General features: G+C 56.2%; 1 protein-coding gene across 1 annotated transcript in view; it reads right to left on the reverse strand.

The window, feature by feature from the left end:
• Nucleotides 1-19,687, reverse strand: part of CGCS363_v007622 (putative cell agglutination protein) — a gene marked incomplete at both ends in the record, with an annotated part of 29,536 nt that extends 9,849 nt beyond the window's left edge. Inside the window, 3 exons of the mRNA XM_036639471.1 lie at nt 12-9,353; nt 9,399-19,345; nt 19,401-19,687. Coding sequence (XP_036496824.1) covers nt 12-9,353; nt 9,399-19,345; nt 19,401-19,687 — 19,576 coding nt within the window. The remainder of the gene's footprint in view (nt 1-11; nt 9,354-9,398; nt 19,346-19,400) is intronic.
• Nucleotides 19,688-21,498: the final 1,811 nt, after the last annotated feature.

A 21,498-nucleotide genomic window follows, 5' to 3' on the forward strand; every position in this document is an offset into this window, starting at 1 on the left:
CACCACAGTACCAGGAAGACCGCTTGACAGGGGCGGCAGAGTGAACGTCGTGGGAATGGGACCGGCAGAAAAGACGGTTGTGTACGACAATGCCGGGTCGATAGGCAGATCGGACGAAGCGGTAGGGACCACAACGACGGTTCCTGGAAGACCACTTGATGCTGGAGGAAGGGTGTAAGTCGTAGGGATTGGACCCGCAGAGAAAACCGTTGTAAGTGAGAGAGCAGGGTCGATCGACAGATCGGATGAAGCTGTGGGAACAACGACAATAGTACCAGGGAGACCACTTGCTGCGGGAGGGATTGTGTAAGTCGTAGGAATAGGACCTGCAGAGATGACGGTCGTATATTGGATCGCGGGGTCGATGAGCAAGTCCGAAGAAGTTGCTGACGGCACAATGACAACTGTACCAAGAGAGCCGCTGACAGCAGGAGTGATTGTGAAAGTCGTCGGAACAGGACCCGCAGAGAAGACAGTGGTGAATTGCAGGGCGGGGTCAGCGAGCAAGTCTGACGAGGTTGCTGACGGAACAACAACCACCGTGCCAGGAAGACCACTGATTGCCGGAGGAAGTGTGTAGGTGGTAGGAACGGGACCAGCGGAGAATACGGTGGTGTACTCGAGAGCCGGGTCGACGAGCAGGTCCGAAGAAGTCGTCGAGGGGACGACCACGACTGTGCCTGGCAACCCACTAGATGCTGGAGCAAGAGTGAAGGTCGTCGGGATGGGGCCAGCAGAGAACACAGTGGTGTATTCGAGAGCAGGGTCGGCAAGCAAGTCCGAAGAGGTTGCTGAAGGAACGATCACAACCGTGCCTGGCAGTCCGCTGACTGCAGGGGGGAGGGTGAAGGTTGTCGGGATAGGACCAGCAGAGAACACAGTAGTGAGTGAAAGTGCCGGATCAATGGGAAGGTCAGAAGATGCTATCGGGACCACGATGATAGTGCCGAGGTCTCCAGAAATGGCTGGCAAAATTGTAAGAGTCGTAGGGACTGGGCCGGCCGAGAAGACTGTGGTGAATGACAGAGCCGGGTCGACAGCCAGGTCCGAGGATGTGGTCGAGACGATCACAACAGTACCGGTTTCGCCCAGAGAAGCCGGGAGAAGGGTGAAAGTAGTCGGGACGGGGCCAGCTGAGGTGACCGTGATGAAAGCACCAGGACTGGCATCCAAAGTGGGAGTCTCGACAATAACGGTTGCCAAATCACCAAGAACGGATGGCAGGATGGTTCTTGTAGCCAAAGCCGGGCCTCCCGTGGTAATAGTGGTATATGAAACCCCAGGGATGCTTGTGGCTGTGGCCTCGGAGACAATGACCGAGACCACTCCATCGGGACCGGTAACGATGTTGGTGGCGGGGAGGACTCCAGTGCCTGGGATGGTGGTGAAGACGGTGGTGGCTGCAGTTGGCGTGATTGTAGGCTCGCCAGAGGTGTCAGGGTCGAGGAAGATGACGGAGACGATGCCATCAGCGCCGGTAACCGTGGTGGTCGCGGGCAAGAGACCAGTGCCAGGTGCCGTGGTAAAGACGGTAGTCGGTGCGCCTGGTGCAGCCGTTGTGGGTGTTTGGAAGATGACCGAAACGATGCCATCTGCGCCCGTAACGGTCGTGGCCTCGGGAAGCAGACCGGTGCCAGGAACGGTGGTAAAGATGGTCGTGGGAAGACCTCCTGAAGTGACTGTGGGTGCCTCGAAAATGACTGAAACCACTCCATCGGTTCCGGTGACTGTGAGTGTTGCAGGGAGAGCACCAGTTCCAGGGATCGTGGTAAAGACCGTGGGCAGCTCGCCCGAGGTCGTGGGAGTCTGGAAGATGACAGAGACAACGCCATCGGCACCAGTGACTGTAGTTGCTGTAGGAAGCAATCCAGTTCCGGGTACCGTGGTGAAGACGGTAGTAGGAATGGCGGTCGCCGAGACAGTGGGAGTCTCGAAAATGACAGACACAATTCCATCAGCACCAGTAACGGTGGTGGCCGTCGGAAGAAGGCCAGTTCCCGGAACGGTGGTGAAGACGGTGCCTCCAGAAGTCACGCCAATCATGGGAGTCTCGACAATCACAGACACGATACCATCAGTACCGGTAACCGTGGTGGTAGTCGGAATAAGACCAGTACCAGGAGCGGTAGTGAAGATGGTGCCTCCAATTGAGCTGACGTCGGCAGTCGGCGTCTGGATGATAATAAGGCCAATGTCATCAAGACCTGTGGGCAAGATCGTGGTGGTAGACGGAATGAGACCGGAGTATCCGCTTGTGATGGTAGAGAAGGCTCCCGGAACATCGATGATGACTGTGGGAACACCAGTGCCAATTGGCGATACCGTGGTCGTTCCTGCAGAAGTTGCTCCAAAGCGCGTTGAGGTGATCTCGAACAGCGCCTCTGGAACTTGAACAAGCACGGTAGTTGGGTCGCCAATGTTGATTGGAGTCTGGGTCTGGATCAAAGTGACCGAGCCTGCATAAGGAGTGGTGACGGTGGTGATCGCGCCAATTGTAGGCGTTGACAGCGCTGTGGGAGTCGAGAGAGCTGGGACCTGTACCATGACGGTCTGAATGCCGTCGAGACCGATGGACAATGTTGACGTACGCACAGATGACAGGCCTGGGATCGAGGTTGTGACCAAGAAGAGTCGCCGAGGAACCGCGACGAGCACCGTGACTGGGTCACTGAGACGAGAGGGCGACAACGTCGTTGTGATAAAAGCAGAACCAGTCATGCTCGGGTCGAACGATGTGACCGTGACAGTTCCGCCTGAGCCGGTAAGTGAAGGCGTGGTGATTGTCGGCGCCGTGATGGGCCCTGCCGCAGTCGGGATCTGGGCGAGGACGGTGCCAGGAAGGCCAGAAGCTGCGGGTGCAATAGTCTGGAACAAAGTGATAGAACCATCGTAGCCAGTCGTAACCGTGATGTACGAGATGATGTTCTCAGTAACCGAAGTCGGCAGAGTGGCCGCGGTGCTGGGTACCAGAACGACAGCAGTGGCGAGTCCATCGATGCCGGTGACGGATCCGAGCTGGGTCTGGACGATTGAGCCATCGTAACCACTTGTGACGGTGGTGTATGATAAGCCAGGGACACTGGTAGTAGCCGAATGATCGACGGTAATCGTGGGAGTGGCACCCGGTCCGAGGGAAGGCAAGCCAAGAGAGATCGAGATATCGATACTGATTTTAGGAACTTGCACAAGAACCGTTGCGAGACCATCAAGACCAAGGATTGAGCCGATGAGCGTCTGGAGGAACGAGCCATCGTAAGTCTCAGTGACAGTGGTGTACGAGATGCCGGGCACGCTAGTTCCTGACGTCGCCGGTGCGACTGTGATAGATCCAGTAGGAACCTGCACAATGACGGTAGCAAGACCGTCTGCACCCGTGGCTGATCCAATAAGGGTTTGCAGGACCGAGCCGTCATATCCGCTCGTGATGGTGGTGTAGTCAAGACTAGGCAGAGCAGTGATCGTGGGAGTCTGGACGACGACAGTGACGAGACCATCAGGGCCAGTGACCGAGTCAGTTTGGGTAGCGATGACCGAGCCTGGGTAGCCAGTTGTGATCGTAATGAATAAAGCAGGGTCGCCAGATTCAGTAGCGCTTGCACTGTTGGACGGGAGAACTGTAAGTGTTCCAGTTGGCTGCAAAACGATAACAGTAGCGAGACCATCTGCGCCGGTGGTGATACCAGTCTGCGTAAGCAGTAGAGAACCGTCGTATCCACTGGTAAGAGTAGTGTACTGGGTCGCACCAGAGAGAACATCGGACGGCACCTGGACGACAACAGTACCCAACTCAGAAATACCTGTACCAGCCGGAGCGAGAGTGGTGGTCAAGGTGACCGAGCCGGGATAAGCGCTTGTGAGAGTCGTGTACAGAGCGCCAAGAGGGTCCGTAGAGGTAGGAACCTGGACAACGACTGTCTGGACCGGAACGCCGCCGACTGTACCAATGGGAAAGCTCGTCGTCTGAGTGAGAAGTCCGTCGTAACCACTGGTGATAGTGGTGAACTGGATTCCGTCGGAGACTGTGGCAGTAGGGACCTGCACAACCACGGTCTGGATGGGAAGACCTCCAACAGTAGCAACAGGCAAGGTGGTTGTCTGCGTAACTGAGCCATCGTAGCCACTTGTAAGAGTGGTAAGGAAAACACCAGGCAGAGCTGTCTGAGTCGGAACTTGAACAATAACAGACCGGATTGTCGATCCATCAATGGTAACCGCAGGCAATGTTGTTGTCAAGGTCACAGAACCGTCATAGCCATTTGTCAAAGTGACGAGGAGATCATCAAGATCAATCGAGTCAGTCGGCACAAGGGTAGGAACCTGCGCGATCACAGTTTGAATCGTCGAACCATCAATAGTTGCAACGGGCAGAGTGGTGAGTTGAGTAATTGAGCCATCGTAGCCACTTGTGACGGTGGTAAGGAAGACTCCAGGATCCACAGTAGCGCTGGGGACTTGTACGACGACTGTTCCGAGATCTTCAGGATTCGCGGGCGCCAAGGTGGTGGTCTGAGGGACCAAACCAGTGTAGCCGCTGGTGATGGTAGTATAAGAAGCAGCCAAAGGATCGGAAGTAGCACTCGCGGGGATTTGAACGATGACAGTTCCAAGGCCAGATGGGACGGTAACGTCTGGTGGCAAGGTCGTGGTGAGCGGAATGGAGCCGTCGTACGTGCTGAAGATTGTGGTGAAAGACGCAGGCAAAACACCGTCTGTTGATGTTGGCAGGGCATCCCCCGTAGACGTGGCGAGGATATCCGGAAGCTGGACAATGACAGTGGCGAGACCAGACGGGTCGGTTGCAGCAGGCAGCAAAGTAGTTGTCAAGGTAACTGAGCCAGGGTACGTGCTGAAAATGGTTGTGAACGAAGCGGCAAGAGGATCAGTCGCGGAAGACGCCAAGTCGCCTGGAACCTGTACGATGACTGTTCGGATGCCACTTGGGTCCGCAACGTCAGGCAGAGCCGTAGAAGTGAGAGTTACGGAGCCAGCGTATGTCGACGTCACGGTGGTGAAAAGATCGCCCAAAATGTCTGTCGATGTGGCTTGATCGCCGGGAACTTGAACAATGACGGTCCTGATACCGGTCTGGTCTGCAATGTCTGGAAGAGCTGTTGATGTAAGGGTGACGGATCCAGCGTACGTGGATGTAATCGTGGTGAAGATGTTACCCAAAGCATCAGTGCTTGTTGCCGCTTGATCAGGAACTTGCACAATAACTGTTCTAATGCCAGTGGGGTCTGCTGGATCAGGGAGTGCTGTGGATGTAAGAGTAACCGAACCAGCATAAGTCGAAGTGACTGTCGTAAACAGGTCACCCAACAGATCTGTACTTGCCGCAGGATCTCCAGGAATCTGAACAATGATGGAGATAATCGGGGTGGGATCAGCAGGATTGGGCAGGGCCGTAGAAGTAAGAGTAACCGAACCGGCGTACGTCGATGTTACTGTCGTGAACAACTCACCCAAGCTGCCAGTGCTCAATGGAAGCTGGGTAGGCACCTGCACAATAACCGTGCCAAGACCGGCAGGGTCAGTCGCATCAGGCAGTAGAGTCGTGGTCAAGGTGACCGAACCGTCGTAGCCGCTGGTGATAGTAGTAAAGGCATTGGCCAGCGCGCTTGGAACCTGGACAATGACAGTGCCAATTTCACCGAGGCCAGTTCCTGTAGGCAAGGCCGTCGTGGTCTGAATGATGCTGCCATCGTATGTGGTGGTGATGGTAGTAAAGACGGCTGTGACGGACAGGACAGGGGTGCTGATGAGGGAAGCAGGCTGAAGGATGATGACAGTGCCGATATCGCCAGGATTGGCCGGAGCAATCGTTGACGTGGCCACAGCAGACCCATCATAACTGCTGATGATTGTTGTGAAATCAGCCGTTGGAGTGGCGATGGGTTCGTAGAAGATGATGGTGCCAACAGCGTCGGTGCCAGAAGGTGCCAAAGTCGAAACAAGGGGCTCCAAGCCACTGTAAATGCTGATGAGAGTGACATAGGAAGAGACTCCGGGGATGGAGACGCTTGCGCTTGGTACGAGAACCACAACAGTTCCAATAGTGTCAGTTCCTGCAGGTGCCAAGGTAGAAGTTTTGAGAGACGATCCATCGTACGTGCTGATGACCGTGGTGTAGGATGGGAGGTCCGAGGTTGTACCAAGGAGATCCGGGTCGAAAATGACGACAATGGCGGGATCGCCAGTGACAGTCGGCAAGATTGTTGTAGTCGACGTAATGGATCCAACACCAGGGCTAGTGATGGTTGTGAATGCAAGCGGTTGAGTGGCCGTCGGCTCAAGAATGATAACCGTCCCGTCGGTGTCGGTTCCGGTAGGGAAGATGGTGGTGGCAGACGGTACCAGACCGGTGTATCCGCTGGTGACAGTGGCAAAGTTGAAGGTGGGAGTGCTTCCGTCCGTGGCAGTGGGCACCAAAATGATGACTTGCCCAAGTGTCTCGGTGCCAGTAGGCAGGATGGTTGTCGCAGATGGCACGAGACCGGAGTAGCCACTCGTAAGCGTGACGAACAGAGCCGGGTCACCACCAGCTCCTGATGAGGCTGGCTCGAGAATGATAATGGTACCTTCATCGTTGTCGCCGGTCGGGAAGACCGTGGTGGCGGAGGGAAGAGCACCAGTGTATGCGCTTGTGATGGTCGCGAACGAGATGCTTCTGGTGGGAGCAGAGGGGACGCCAGTAATGCCGGGAACGAAGATGACAGTGGCACCAGGCTCACCAGAGGGACCCCCTGGGAGCGTAGAGGTGAAGGTAATCGAGCCATCGTACGTGCTTGTGAGCAAGTTTGGCAGGGCGTCGGTGATGCCCGGAACATAGACGACAGTAGACGGAGCCTCGCCATTCGGGCCAGCAGGGAATGTGCTGGTGAGAGTGACTGATCCGCCGTACGTGGTGGTGAGGATATCTCCGAGGGCCGCAGTAGCACTTGGAACCAAAACGATGACTGCAGAAGAGCCAGGCGGCCCAAACGGAACGGTCGTTGTCAGGGTCACAGAGCCAGGGTATGTGCTTGTCAAGACATCCAGTGCGGGAGCAGTTGGGCTGGGTACAAGAATGACAGTCGCGCCAGGCAAGCCATCGGTACCAACGGGAAGTGTGGTTGTTGAGATGATCGATCCGTCGTAAGTGCTGGTAAGAAGCCCACCACCTGGAAGGCCAGTGGCAGTCGGCACGAGAACGACGGTCTGCACAGGATCGCCCGAGGCATCCAAGATCGTTGATGTCAATGTGACAGAGCCATCGTACGTGCTGGTAGGAAGCCCGTTGTTTGCCAAGCTCGTAAGGCCTGGTACAAATACTGCGGTCTCAACAGGGTTGCCTGAAGCATCCAAAATAGTTGAAGTCAGTGTGACTGAGCCATCATATGTACTCGTTGGTAGACCGGTGGCCAGCAAGCTAGACACGCCGGGCACAAAGATAGCCGTCTGGATAGGATTTCCAGACGCATCCAGGATGGTTGAAGTCAGAGTGACAGAGCCATCATAGGTGCTGGTGGGAAGATCCAGGCTGGGTAGTGCAGTCGATCCGGGAACGAAAATTGCCGTCAAGACGGGGTTACCAGAAGAATCCAGGATAGTGGAAGTCAAAGTAACAGATCCATCGTAGGTGCTAGTAGGAAGCACGTTTGGCAAGCCAGTGACTGTCGGGATGAAAACCGCGGTCTGAATCGGGTTGCCAGATGCGTCCAAGATGGTGGAAGTAAGAGTAACAGATCCATCATAGAAGCTTGTTGGGAGCACGTCGGGCAGGCCCGTGATCGTCGGAACAAATACGGCAGTCTGGATTGGGTTGCCTGAAGGGTCCAAGATCGTCGACGTCAACGTCACAGATCCGTCGTAGAAGCTGGTCGGAAGAACGTTCGGCAAGCCAGTGATAGACGGCACGAAGACCGCAGTTTCAACTGGGTTTCCAGACGCGTCAAGAATTGTGGAAGTTAGAGTCACCGAACCATCGTAGAAGCTGGTTGGTAGGGCGCCTGGAAGGCCAGTGTTGCTTGGCACAAACACGGCAGTCTGGATTGGGTTTCCGGACGCGTCCAAAATAGTAGACGTCAACGTCACCGATCCATCGTAAAGGCTGGTCGGCAATGCGTCAGGTGCACTAGGCAATCCGGTGATGCTTGGAACGAAGACAGCCGTTTGAATCGGGTTACCTGACGCGTCAAGAATTGTCGATGTAAGCGTGATAGATCCATCGTAAAGACTCGTAGGCAGGACACCCGGTAGGCCAGTGACGCTTGGCACGAACACAGCCGTTTGAACAGGGTTTCCGGAAGCATCAAGAATGGTTGATGTAAGCGTAACGGACCCGTCATATAGACTTGTTGGCAAAACATTGGGTAGACCAGTGATGCTTGGTACAAATACAGCCGTTTCAACTGGGTTACCAGAAGCATCGAGGATAGTTGACGTGACGGTGATCGACCCGTCATAAAGACTGGTTGGGAGGATACCAGGAAGGCCAGTAACGCTCGGCACACCGCTCGGCACGAAGATCGCGGTTTGGACAGGGTTACCCAAGGCGTCGAGTATAGTTGATGTGACCGTGATTGACCCGTCATAAAGGCTCGTGGGCAAAGCGGCAGGAAGGCCGGTAATGCTTGGCACAAACACTGCAGTTTGAACAGGGTTGCCGGACGCATCAAGGATTGTCGAAGTAACAGTAATGGACCCATCGTACAGACTTGTTGGCAATTGAGGAATGCCAGTGACGCTGGGAACAAAGACGGCCGTCTCAACTGGGTTTCCGGAGGCGTCCAAGATGGTTGATGTCAATGTAATCGAGCCATCGTAGAGGCTGGTCGGCAGTTGAGGAACACCCGTGATACTTGGGACGAACACAGCGGTCTCGACGGGGTTTCCGGAAGGATCCAGAATTGTCGACGTTAAGGTTACGGATCCATCATAGAAGCTTGTTGGCAATGCGGGCAAGGCAGTTGAGCCTGGGACGAAGATTGCAGTAAGAACAGGGTTGCCAGACGGGTCCAGGATTGTCGAGGTTACGGTGACAGAGCCGTCGTAAGTGCTTGTAGGCAAAGTAGGAACACCAGTAGGCAAACCTATTGAGCTTGGGACGAGAACCAAGGTCTCGATAGGATCACCTGCGCTGTTGAGAATCGTCGAGGTGATCTCAACTGAGCCATCGTAAGTGCTCGTAAGAATATTAGGGAGCGCCGGTGTCGCCGTAATGCCGGGAACAAGAACAATCGTGGCACCAGGAAGGCCGTCAGTTCCAACCGGCAGTGTCGTGGTTGAAATAACTGAGCCATCGTAAGTGCTTGTGAAGAGACCACCAGCTGACACAACGGTTGTTGGGCGAGGGACGAAGATGATCGTTGCTCCTGGGTCGCCAGCAGTTCCTGCAGGTAGGATGGAAGTGAAAGTACTCTGTCCATCGTAAAGACTCGTGAAAACATTCGGAAGTGCTGGAGCACCCGTGATGCTGGGGACCAGGACAACGGTAGCACCAGGCAGACCATCGGTTCCAACCGGGAGTGTAGTTGTCGAGATGACTGAGCCTCCGTAAGTGCTTGTGAGCAAGCCGCCAGCCGGCAAAGTTGGATCGACACTGGGCACGAGAATGACTGTCTGATCTGGGAGGCCTGAAGCACCTGGAATGACAGAGGTAAGGGTGACAGAGCCGTCGTAGGTGCTGGTGATAAGACCACCCAGCGTAGGGGTCGCGCTCGGCACTAGGATGATCGTTTCGTCGGGCAGACCGGTGACTCCAGGGATGACAGAAGTGAGCGTGATAGAGCCGTCGTAAGTGCTGGTAAGAAGGCCACCAGCTGGCAGACTTGGCACAGCACTAGGTACGAGGACGATCGTCTCATCAGGCAACCCAGTGACACCGGGAATGACGGATGTGACAGTGATAGATCCATCATAAGTGCTTGTGAGAATGTTTGGCAACGCCAGCGAATCGGTCAGATCAGGAACCAGCACAATGGTCTCATCTGGCGCGCCCGAGGCTCCTGGAATGACGGATGTGAGGGTAACAGAACCGCCATAAGTACTGGTGAGGAGATTGGGCAATGATGGAGCAGCGGTAATGCCAGGGACGAACACAATGGTGTCGTCCGGCAGGCCCGAAACACCCGGAACCGTGGACGTGAATGTAATGGAGCCGTCATAGGTGCTTGTAAAGAAATTGGGCAAAGCCGGCGCGCCAGTGACACTGGGGGTGAGGACAAGGGTTTGGTCTGGCAAGCCAGAAACCCCTGGGATCGTCGTTGTGAGTGTGACCGATCCGTCGTACAGGCTCGTCGCCAATCCGCCGACTGCACTCGTGGGGAGGGCAGGGTCGGTGATTGAAGGCACCAGCACAACAGTCTGGTCTGGCAGGCCAGAGACTCCGGGGATAGTAGTCGTAAGGGTAATCGACCCATCGTACAAGCTAGTGACTAGTCCGCCGATAGCACTTGTCGGGACAGCCGGAGCTGTAATCGAAGGGACCAAGACGACGGTTTGATCTGGCAAGCCAGATACGCCAGGAAGAGTGGTCGTAAGCGTAATCGACCCATCGTATAAGCTGGTGAGCACTGCTCCGAGGGCAGGGTCCGTAATCGAAGGTACAAGCACAAGAGTCTCATCTGGGAATCCAGAAGCGCCCGGAATGGTGGTAGTCAAAGTGATTGAACCATCATAGAAACTCGTAACCAAGCCTCCAGCAACACTGGTAGGAACGACTGGAGCCGTAAGGGACGGTAGGAAGATGATCGTATCGTCTGGTAGGCCAGAGACACCAGGAATGGTTGAGGTGAAGGTGATTGAGCCGTCGTAGAGGCTCGTGACCAAGCCTCCAACACCTCCAGCCGCGCTGGTAGGGTCCACGGGGCTAGTGACGGTCGGAAGGAACACGACAGTCTCATCGGGCAAACCAGATACGCCAGGGATGGTAGATGTGAAGGTAATCGAGCCATCATAGAGACTTGTCACTAAGCCGCCAGGCGTAACCGAGGGCACTGCTGGAGCCGTAATGCTAGGAACAAAGATAATGGTCGCTCCAGGCAGTCCAGAAACTTCGGGCAGAGTCGAAGTGAAAGTAATGGAGCCGCCGTACGTGCTTGTGTATAAGCCCGCCTCGAGAGCGGTAGGCGCAGATGTGGGAAGACCCCCCAAGTCAGAGCTGGGAAGAGCTCCAGCACTTGGGATGTAAACAATGGTATCATCAGGCAGTCCGGATGCACCCGGGATTGTGGACGTAAAGGTGACGGAGCCATCATAGAAACTGGTGATTGGACCTGTTGGGGCTGCTGTTGGCTGGCCTGTGATGGTAGGGACGAAGACGATAGTCTCATCTGGCTGACCCGAGACACCAGGAATCGTTGATGTCAAAGTGACAGAACCATCGTAGAAGCTCGTCACCAAGCCCTGGCCCAAGGCTGTTGGAAGCGATGTAGGGAGACCTGGGGCACTTGGAATGAAAACGACGGTTTCATCGGGCAGACCCGACACACCAGGGAGGGTTGACGTGAAAGTGACGGACCCATCGTACAAGCTTGTAATGATTCCCGGGGCTGAGGCGGTTGGAGCTGCAGTGGGAAGCCCTGATACGCTTGGGATGTAGACGATTGTTTCGTCGGGCAGGCCAGAAACACCAGGAAGAGTCGAGGTGAAAGTAATGGAACCATCGTACAAGCTGGTCACGAGCCCTTGGCCCAAAGCCGTAGGTGTCGCCGTGGGAACACCTGGAAGGCTAGGAACGAAGATGATGGTCGCGCCAGGTAATCCAATAGTATAGGGAGGAATCGTCAAAGCGAACGTGATTGATCCATCGTAAGTGCTCGTGTATACTCCAGGGGCCAGAGTCGTGCCCGGTAGAGATGGCTGGGGCGTAACGCCAGGAACAAGAACGAGGGTCTGGTCGGGCAATCCCGACACGCCAGGGATTGTTGTGGTAAGGGTAACCAAACCATCATAGAAACTGGTGGCCAGCGCAGGCAAGCCTCCGGCACCGCCAGTAGCAGCTGGGTCGGCCGTGATGCTTGGCACCAAGACAAGAGTCTGGTCAGGAAGACCAGACACGCCAGGGACTGTGGTCGTAAGGGTGACCGAACCGTCGTAAAAGCTGGTAGACAATCCCGGGATGCTTGCCGCTGGTGTAACATTCGGAATGAGGACGACTGTCTCTGGAAGACCGGAGACACCAGGTATCGTGGTAGTCAGTGTGACTGAGCCATCATAGAAACTAGTAATGAGAGCAGGCAATTCACTGGCTCCGTCGTCAGGGAGGCTGGCAGTCGGCGTGACACTCGGAATGAGGACAAGAGTCTCATCAGGAAGACCCGTCACTCCAGGGATGATAGTGGTGAGAGTAACCGAGCCATCGTAGAAACTGGTCACCAATCCTGGAACTCCACCAGCTCCGCCACCCGGAAGGCTCACCGTCGGCGTGATACTTGGGATAAGGATCACAGTTTGGTCTGGGAGACCCGAGACTCCAGGCAGCGTAGTTGTAAGAGTGACGAAGCCATCGTAAAGACTGGTGATGAGATTAGGCAAGACACTAGCACCATCATCCGGCAAAGTCGCCGTAGGCGTGATGCTGGGAATGAGAACCAGGGTCTCGTCAGGAGCTCCTGAAACCCCGGGAATGGTAGTCGTGAGGGTGATGGAACCATCGTAAAGGCTGGTGATAAGTCCTGGCAGACCACCAGCGCCACCGCCCGGCAATGTCGCCGTGGGTGTAATGCTGGGAACAAGTACCAGAGTCTGGTCTGAGAGACCTGATACTCCCGGAATAGTTGTAGTCAGAGTCACCGATCCATCGTAAAGGCTTGTAGAGAGTGCGGGAAGTCCAGCACCGCCACCAGAACCACCGCTGGTGGCCTCCGGGACGCTGACTGTGGGGGTCGCGCTCGGAATAAGCACAATGACGGTAGCCGGTTCGTTGATGTTGGCGGGGAGAACAGTCGTCGTCGCAGGTACCAAGCCGGTGTAAGTCGAAAGCACAGTTGTAAAGGCACCTGTGTCTGAAACCACGCTCGTCGGGATGTAGACAATGACAGTGCCTGGGTCGCCAGGGTTGGCGGGTGAAGCAATGGCAGTCGAGATGACGGATCCGGGGTAAGCGGAGGTGACAGTCGTCAAGGCAGGGCCAGGTGTAATTGTCGGCGAAGCTAAGACATCGCTTGGAACGTAGACAATGACAGTTCCGGTTGGATCGGAGCCGGAAGGCAGCTGAGTCTCGATGGAGGTGATGGAACCTCCATAGGTAGACGTAATGGTCTCGAACAATGCTCCAGGTGAGCCAGTCGCACCAGGAGAGGCAGCGCTACTCGGAACCAGGACAACAAGAGTGCCCTGGGAGTTGGTTCCCGTCGGCACAATCGTTGAAGTTGAAAGAATGGAGCCTGCGTACGTGCTCGTAAGAGTCGCAAAGACAGGATCTCCTCCAGATGCATCAGGGCTTGCCGTGGAGCTTGGCACCAAGACCACAAGAGTACCCACGGTGTCAGTGCCGCTAGGAGCGAGCGTGAATGTGGTGGGCACCGATCCTGAGTAGGTGCTAGTAAGAGTAGCAAATTCCACGCTCGGAGACGCGGCGGGAGTGACGGATGCGCCAATGGATGGGTCGGGAGCGGACGTAGGAGCGGCGGTGGGTTCGGGGGTATAAATGATGACCATGCCGATGACCTCGCTTGCACTTGTCGTAGGGCTGGTGGTCGTAGACAGGCCACTTGCAGTCCAGCCAACAGTCGTTGTGATGAATCTGGCAAATCGAGGAGCAAAGACGATGACGTTGCCCACAGCCTGCGTGCCGGTAGGGAACGTGGTTTCCGTAGATGTGCCCGTTGAATCCCATAGCGTAGTCGTCGTGATGAAGCTAATTCCAGGGGTAGCAGTGACATCAGGGGCCGTGGGAGTAACTCCAGGTGCGGTGGCGGTATCGCCGCCGTCAGCCGTGGGAGTCTGAATAAGAACCAGGCCAACAGTCTCGGTTCCCGTGGGAAGGATTGTGGTGGTCTGAGTTCCCACTCCCGAGTACCCGGTAGACACCGTGATGTAGGAGATGGCAGGGTCGGCGGTCGGCGCAGGAGTAGATGTAGGGACTTGAATGATGACAGCGCCAACGGTGTCGGTTCCAGACGGCAGCAGTGTCGTCGTAGTAGGAACCAGGCCAGTGTATCCGACAGTGGTGGTGAAGAATGAAGCCGGAAGAGGTGTCTGGATGATGACGGTGCCTGGGTCTCCTGGGTTTGCGGGGGCGACAGTCGTCGTCGCAATACCAGAACCGAAGTACCCGCTTGAAACAGTGACGTACGAAGCGATCGGGTCCTGCACAATGACCGTCGCGATGCCATTGGGATCCGTGGCAGCCGGGGGGATAGTGATGGTGGTCGGCACTGATCCCGTGAAGGGCAGAGTCTGCGTGGTGAAACCAGTGGCAGTGATGGTGTTGCTCTGTCCAGACGGTAAGGGGGTCTGGATCAGAACAGTTCCGATCGGGTTGCCGCTGCTGGGGAACAAGGTCAGAGTGGCAATTGTAGGACCAGGGTACCCGATGGTCAAAGTGATGAAGAGAATTGGCTCGACGGTGACTGTGGGAGATGGCGCGACACCAGCAGCGTCGCTGGGTGTGAGCACGACCAAGGTTGTCGGGTCTCCGACGTTCGAAGGAGTCAAGGTCAGAGTTGACGTGACAGATCCAGCGTAGCCGCTGCTCAAGAAGACGGGCTCGATGGGACCACCACCGGCACCGCTGCCTCCGGTCTGACTGGCAATAGCAGTTGGAGTCTGGATCAGGACAGTTCCAATGGACTGAGTACCAGTCGGGAGGATGGTGACCGTTGTCGGCACAGAGCCAGTATACCCAGTGGTGGCTACGACAAATCCACTTGGGATGATCTGAGGCTCAACTGTAGGTGTCTGGATGAGGACAGTGCCGGGGTTGGTTCCCGACGGCTGAATAGTGACGGTGGTTGGGACAGATCCAGTGTAGCCGGTCGTTGATACCACGAAGCCGGTTGGAATCTGAGCAGGGTCGACAATGACAGTCGGGGTCTGGACAATGACAGAACCTGGGTTGGTTCCTGAGGGCTCGACAGTCACCGTTGTCGGCACAAGACCAGTGTAACCAGTCGTTGTGAGGACGAAACCTGAGGGGACCGAGGCTGGCAGAACAGTTGGAGTCTGGACCAGGACGGTGCCTGGGTTCGTGCCAGAGGGCTGAATGGTGATAGTGGTTGGGACTAAGCCGGTGTACCCGGTAGTAGTAAGGACGAATCCAGTCGGAACCAGCGTTGCGGGTTCGATGGTAGGTGTCTGAACCAACACAGTTCCTGGGTTGGTGCCCGACGGCTGGATTGTGATAGTAGTCGGGACTGAACCGGTGTAGCCAGCAGTGGTGAGAACAAATCCAGTCGGGACCAAAGTCGCTGGGTCGACTGTAGGTGCTTGAACCAAGACGGTGCCGGGGTTGGTGCCCGATGGCTGGATCGTGATAGTTGTGGGAACCAAGCCGGTGTAGCCAGCAGTAGTGAGAACAAAACCAGTCGGAACAGCCGGAGGCGAGGTCGCAACAGCACCAGCAGTAGGAGTCTGGATCAAGACGGTGCCAACAGAAGCAGTGCCAGTAGGCAAGATCGTGGAGATGGCAGTCACGGATCCAGTATATCCAGTGAAGAACGTGACGAAGTCGGCCGGTTGGACGGAGGGAGATGCGAAAGGACCAGTGGTTGGAGTCTGGACGACAACAATACCAGCAGTCTGAGCACCAGTGGCCGAGAATGTGATGGTGGTCGGCACGGAACCAGAGAATCCAGCCGTGATGGTCGTGAGAGCTTGTGTAAGAGCAGGATCAGGAGTAACACCAACAGTAGGGACACCACCTCCGCCGCCGCCACCGCCGCCTCCTCCACCTTGAGTAGGTGTCTGGATCAGAACAGTGCCAACCGAGTTGGTGCCTGCGGGAAGAATGGTGGTCGTCAGAGGGACAGTTCCAGTATAACCCGTCGCGAGGGTGACGAAGGACTGAGGCTGGTTAGGTCCTGGAGAGCCGGTAAGTGACACCGGAGTCTGAACAATGACGGAGCCGGGGTTGGTTCCGCTAGGCAGAATCGTAGTCGTCGTCGGGGCCAGCAAGCCTGGAAGACCGACAGTCGAGGTGGCGATGATGTCAATGAGAGGATCGCCCGGGTCCGATGCGGCCGGGTCTGCCGGCGTGGTGACCTGAACTCCACCTCCAGGGAAGATGGGGGTCTGAACAACCACGGTACCAATTGTGTTGGTTCCAGTAGGCTGGAGCGTAATTGTAGTCGGCACAGATCCGGTAAAGCCCTGGGTGATACTCGTAAAGATCTGAGCTGGGACGGCCGGGGTGGATTGCAAGGGGTTGACGAAAGGAGTTTCAACAACCACGATACCAGAGCCACCCGAAGAGGGCTGCACGGTGATCGTGTTGGGTGCCGTGCCAGTGAAACCAACCGTCGTGGTATCGAGGACGTTCACCAGGGGAGTCTGAACCAAGACAACGCCGAGGGTGTTGGTTCCCGTCGGCGGCAGAGTCGTGGTGGTGGGCGTTGAGCCGGTGTACCCCTGGAAGAGGGTCGTGAAAACACCAGCGCCAGGAATAGCAGTCGGCGCGACAGTCGGTGTCTGAATGACAACAAGACCCGGGTTGGTGCCCGTGGGAAGGAAGACTACGGTGTTTGGGTCTGACCCGGCCTGAGTCAGGGTGAGGAAAGATCCCAAGTTAAGACCAGTAGGCAGAGCAATGGGGCCGCCAATGGTGATTCCGGGGATGACGATAGTCTGTCCTCCGATGGTGATGCCAGGGAGCAGAGGGCCACCCGGCGTCGGGACAACACCTGCGGTGGGAGCTGTGACTTGCGCAGCTGGCGTGAACTGGGCAGATGGCACCTGAACCAGAACGGTTCCAACGCTGCCGGTGCCAGAGGGAAGCAAGATGTTGGTCTCGGGAGTCTCTCCGGCAAAGGGAGTTGTCACAGTCACGAATGGCACACCGGCGGGCAGGCTAATACCTGAAGCGGGTGGCGTAAACTGAGCAGCTGGGACTTCAACGAGAACAGTTCCTGTGGGGTTAGTACCAGATGGGAGCAATACATTAGTCTGAGGAGTCTCTCCTGCGAAGGGGCTCGTGACCGTCACGAAAGGTACACCGGCGGGCAGTGAGGGACCGGCACCTGCTGCGTTAGTAGGGGTCAAGACGACAACTGTACCAATGCTGTTTGGGGCAACAGGGGGAACAGTGAAGGTGGTGGGAGTTGCGCCGCTGAATCCGGACTGGATGGTCGTGAACGCCCCCGGTAGGAAGGGTTCAGCAAGAACAGTATCTTGGCCTGCTCCAGGAGTTGCTCCACCTCCGGGAGTCCCAGCACCACCAGGAGTAACATCGGGAGCGACACCAGGAGTCACACCGGGAACGACTCCAGGTGTAACACCAGGAACGACACCGGGAGTGACGCCGGGAACAACACCAGGAGTAACACCGGGGGCGACACCGGCGGTTTGAGCAGGTTGAAGAACAACGACAGTGCCAGGATCAACGGAGTTTGCTGGAGGAATGGTAACAGTCAGGGGGCTGTTACCATTGATGACTCCAGAGACCGTAGTCAACTGAGCCGGGTTGACTACAGGAGTTGCTGCTGCAGCACCAGATGGTAGCGGCGTCAGCACAAGAACAGTAGGAGCAGTGGGAACTGCTGCTCCTGGCTGAATGGTACCCGGCTGGAGAGTGACGGTCGTCGCGACAGTGACCGATGCTCCTTGAGTGATGGTCGTCGGCTGCTGCAGGATGTTGGTGGCAACAAAGTCGTTGGAAAAGGGGGTGAGAACCACAACTTGGCTGGCCGTCTGAGCTCCGGAAGGCGGCAATGTGACTGTAGTAGGCACAGAGCCGCTGTATCCGCTGGTGATGGCAGCAGGAAGAATTTGGTTGGGAATTGGGTTGACTGAAGGTCCTGCTGTTGGCACAGGGGCGTTAGGTTGGCCGGCGGTGTTGACACCGGTTGCAGCCGGAGCAGCCGGGGCTGTAGGGTTCGCCTGGTTGTTTGTAGAGAAGCCAACAGGCAACTGCTCAACAACAGTCGCAAGCGAGTTATCACCAGCTGGGGCCAAGGTCAAGGTCTGGGGAGTAGTGCCGTTGAAGGCACCGCGAATCGTAACAATGGACGCAGCCAGAGCAGCCGGCGCGGTCGTGGCCGGATCGTCACCTCCCAAACCTGCTGCGATGATGACCGTTGCAGGGCCAGTAGCAGAAGAACCGCCCAATGGCAGAGTGATGGTGGCTCCGAGACCGGCAATGGCGAGCGCGTTTCTTGTGATGAAGTTGACAGGGCTCGCAGCCAGAGGAGTTTGCACAATGACGGTACCCAGCGAGGGGCTCGTTGAAGGCAAAATGGTCAGAGAAAGGGGCACGGAGCCAGAGACGCCTCCTGAGGTGATGGTCGTGAAGGGGCCTGTGAAAGCAATCTGCGCTGGCTGGACGACAACGGTGCCAGTTTGGTCTGTTCCTTGAGGAGGAACCGTAAATGTCACTGCATCAGAACCGGTGTTTCCACCGGCCGTGATGGTCCTGAGCGGTCCGGCAAAAATGCCTGCGGAACCTGCCAGAGGAGTCTGGACAACTACAGCACCAACGCTTCCGGTTCCAGTAGGAACAATTGTGAATGTGTTGGTTCCCTCGATCCCTTGAGCACCTACTGTGGTCGTGAGAAGTTGCTCCAGGAAGTTTGCCTCACCTCCAGGGGTCTGGATGATCTGCAAGACGTCACCACTGACTCCAGAGGCCGCCGCTGCAGCTCGGTTTCCGGCCAAGGTGATGGCTGAAGGCGAGACTCCAGCGTTTCCGAGAACGGTAATGACATTGTCGGGACCAGTCACGGTGACCGAGAATCTGTCAAAGGTCTGCGCGAAAACTGTGCCCTCGGTTCCAGAGGTAACAGTCAGGTTCCGAGGCACCCCATCGGCACCACCAACATTGACGGTGGTGAAAAACGCAGCAGGCAGAGCTCCTCCGGTGGGCAAAAGCGTCACCGGGACTGAAGCCGGGCTGGCCGGGGTCGCGCCGGGGTCGTTTGTTACCGGCGGGACAAAGTTACCCAAGCTGTTCAGGGCTTCGGTCAGGAGACGACTGGCATCCTCGGGAGAGCCGACGATTGTTGCCGCAGGGCTTCCGACCGTGGGTGTTGGCAGAATACCAGCTCCGGTCGTCGCGTCGGTAAGCGCAAAGGGGGTGAAGACGAGGTAAGTGCCAACGCCATCCGGACCAGAGGGAAGCACGGTGATGGTGCTTGCCTCTGTTCCCGACTGGCCACCTCTTGTGATCGTGACGTATGCGTTGGGGAGAGATGAGATTCCCTCGATGATTCTGGCACAGCAAGTTAGTGTCATGTAAGTGTCCAGGTTGAAGAAGATGAACTTACCTGGTCACTTCGGAGGTCAGAGTGCCCAGCTTGTCGATTTCGGTGATGAGCGTCAACGGCGCATTGGTGACTGTGAGTGTAAGTCCGTCGTCGAGGATCAAGACTGTGTTGGCCGGTAGGAACGCGCTGATGTAGATCGGGCGGCGCACGATAAACTGTACGGGCTGGACTTCGACGGATGTGATGCCAGCTGTGCACATGGGGTTGTCGGGGAACTGAGGCAGTCCTGACGCAAGCCAGTACTGCCCAGCGGAGGCCAACAGGCCCAAGGTTGTGAAGAGCTTCATGCTGAAAGATTACTATTAATAATGCGTGATATCCAGCACGACGACAGAGTCTCGAGACCGTCCAAGACACCAGGTCTGGAAGCCGTGCGGGAGCAGGCTTCTTCTCTTGCTTCGACTTGCGTCTTGAGTATTTATTGATTAGGTCGATGATACTATTCGGAGGTTGAGACTTCAGGTCATATGATGATGGGCCTGATCGTTACTGAACAGGCACTGGCATCTCGTGAAGAGAAGACGGGAGGCGCCGTTTGTTCCAACGGGGGAGAGGGAGGGATTGGCGAACGACAAGAGTATTGAACGCCCGTGAAACAAATGGGTATTAAGGTTAGGGTCAGTCGGTATTGACGACGCTTCGATTGTTTTAACGAAAAGATAAAAGGTGCCTTGTGTCCGTTGCTGTGAGACTGCGGCGTGCCTGGCGAGCGGAATGGGCTTGGTGGGTGAGGAATGTCGCTCCTTTGCGGAAACTGGAGGACCTGTGTTCAGCCCGGGTTGCGTGCCAAGTTGTCACAATGTCTCTCAGTGACAGCAAGATTCTGCCCTGGACTACAAGAAGAGCACCTCCCGGGACACGATGAAGAAGGGTAAAAGAAGAAATCCAGGGAGGCAAAAGGCGACGAGAGAGAAGCAACGCAAGGGTAAACCGTGGCGAAATCATCCCCCGGGCCGAATTTTCCTCGAGCAAGGTACGGGAAAGATTCAGGAGGTCATCTCGAAAGCGGGTTGAATGGGTGCTTTCTGACTTCATCTCGCCTCCACTACGACTGGTTCTGGCCATTTTCTGCTCTTTCCGGCCATAGGTGCGTGATTGTTTGCTAGACCTTGTCGCGGGGTCTTGTAATCTAAGACAAGTCCGTCAACCGAGAGATGGCTAGAACCGCATCGGGTGCCCAAAGTGCGGAATCTTCGACTATATTGATGAGTAATTTGCGATCTGCAAGTTAACAATCTCATTGTTGTTCCTTGTAGCGTCACCAGAGACCGAACGCTTCGTATCCATGGCATGCTGAGTGATGTTGAGTTGGCATTTCCGATCCCAGATCGCGCGCCCGCGGATGACGGTTGAGTCCGTTGGGGTGACAACATTAGCGTCCAATCACCAAGAGCTGCCTTGAGAGTGGATACGGATGTCCAATCACGGAGATAGCTTGTGCTACGGATTATGCTCCCGCTCTTAGATCAGGATGCCCTTCACCTCTTTCATGTTAGGACGAACAGTTGAGCTTTCGGCCGGAAGCGTTGATGCAAGGAGCTTGGGACACGTAAACGCAGTCGCAGGAAAGGTCGGTTCGAGGAGCTGAAGATAATCGCTCCAAATGCGTCCAGCTTTTGGCTCGGGAGGCGTTCGTGTAAAGAGGCCGTTGATGGTTGGAGAATGTGGCGTTTCCTGTCATCCGCCCTCTCCCGCCGTCTCTTCTCTTCCTCTCCTCCGCCTCCGCACCCTCCGCAGCACCAGTGCCTATCCAAGCTATCGCCGCCACAAACCGAAAGCAACACAGCAGGATGAGGTTCAAAATGAGGCTGCGAGCTTGGGGTCCTGGGCGTGGGTCACACCTAGTGAGCTAGACAATTAGCACGTCAACTAAAGACGGGAATGAAGATCTCGGTGACAGTTGGGCTGCTGGTGCCCGGCGAGGCCGCCGTGGTTGGTCGAAATTCTAAGACACCCCCCTGCGAGTCCAGACCCTTGAACTCAATCTCACCGTTCCCACGGCGCACTGACAGCTTCTTGACTATTGCTAGATCTGACTTGATCGGATCCGGTTAACGCGAGAGGACAAGACGGCCCGGGACAGTTGGGCAACCTTACC

Source organism: Colletotrichum siamense, assembly GCF_013390195.1.
Source record: "Colletotrichum siamense strain Cg363 chromosome Unknown KSG_Cg363_contig04, whole genome shotgun sequence".
NCBI lineage: Eukaryota > Fungi > Ascomycota > Sordariomycetes > Glomerellales > Glomerellaceae > Colletotrichum > Colletotrichum siamense.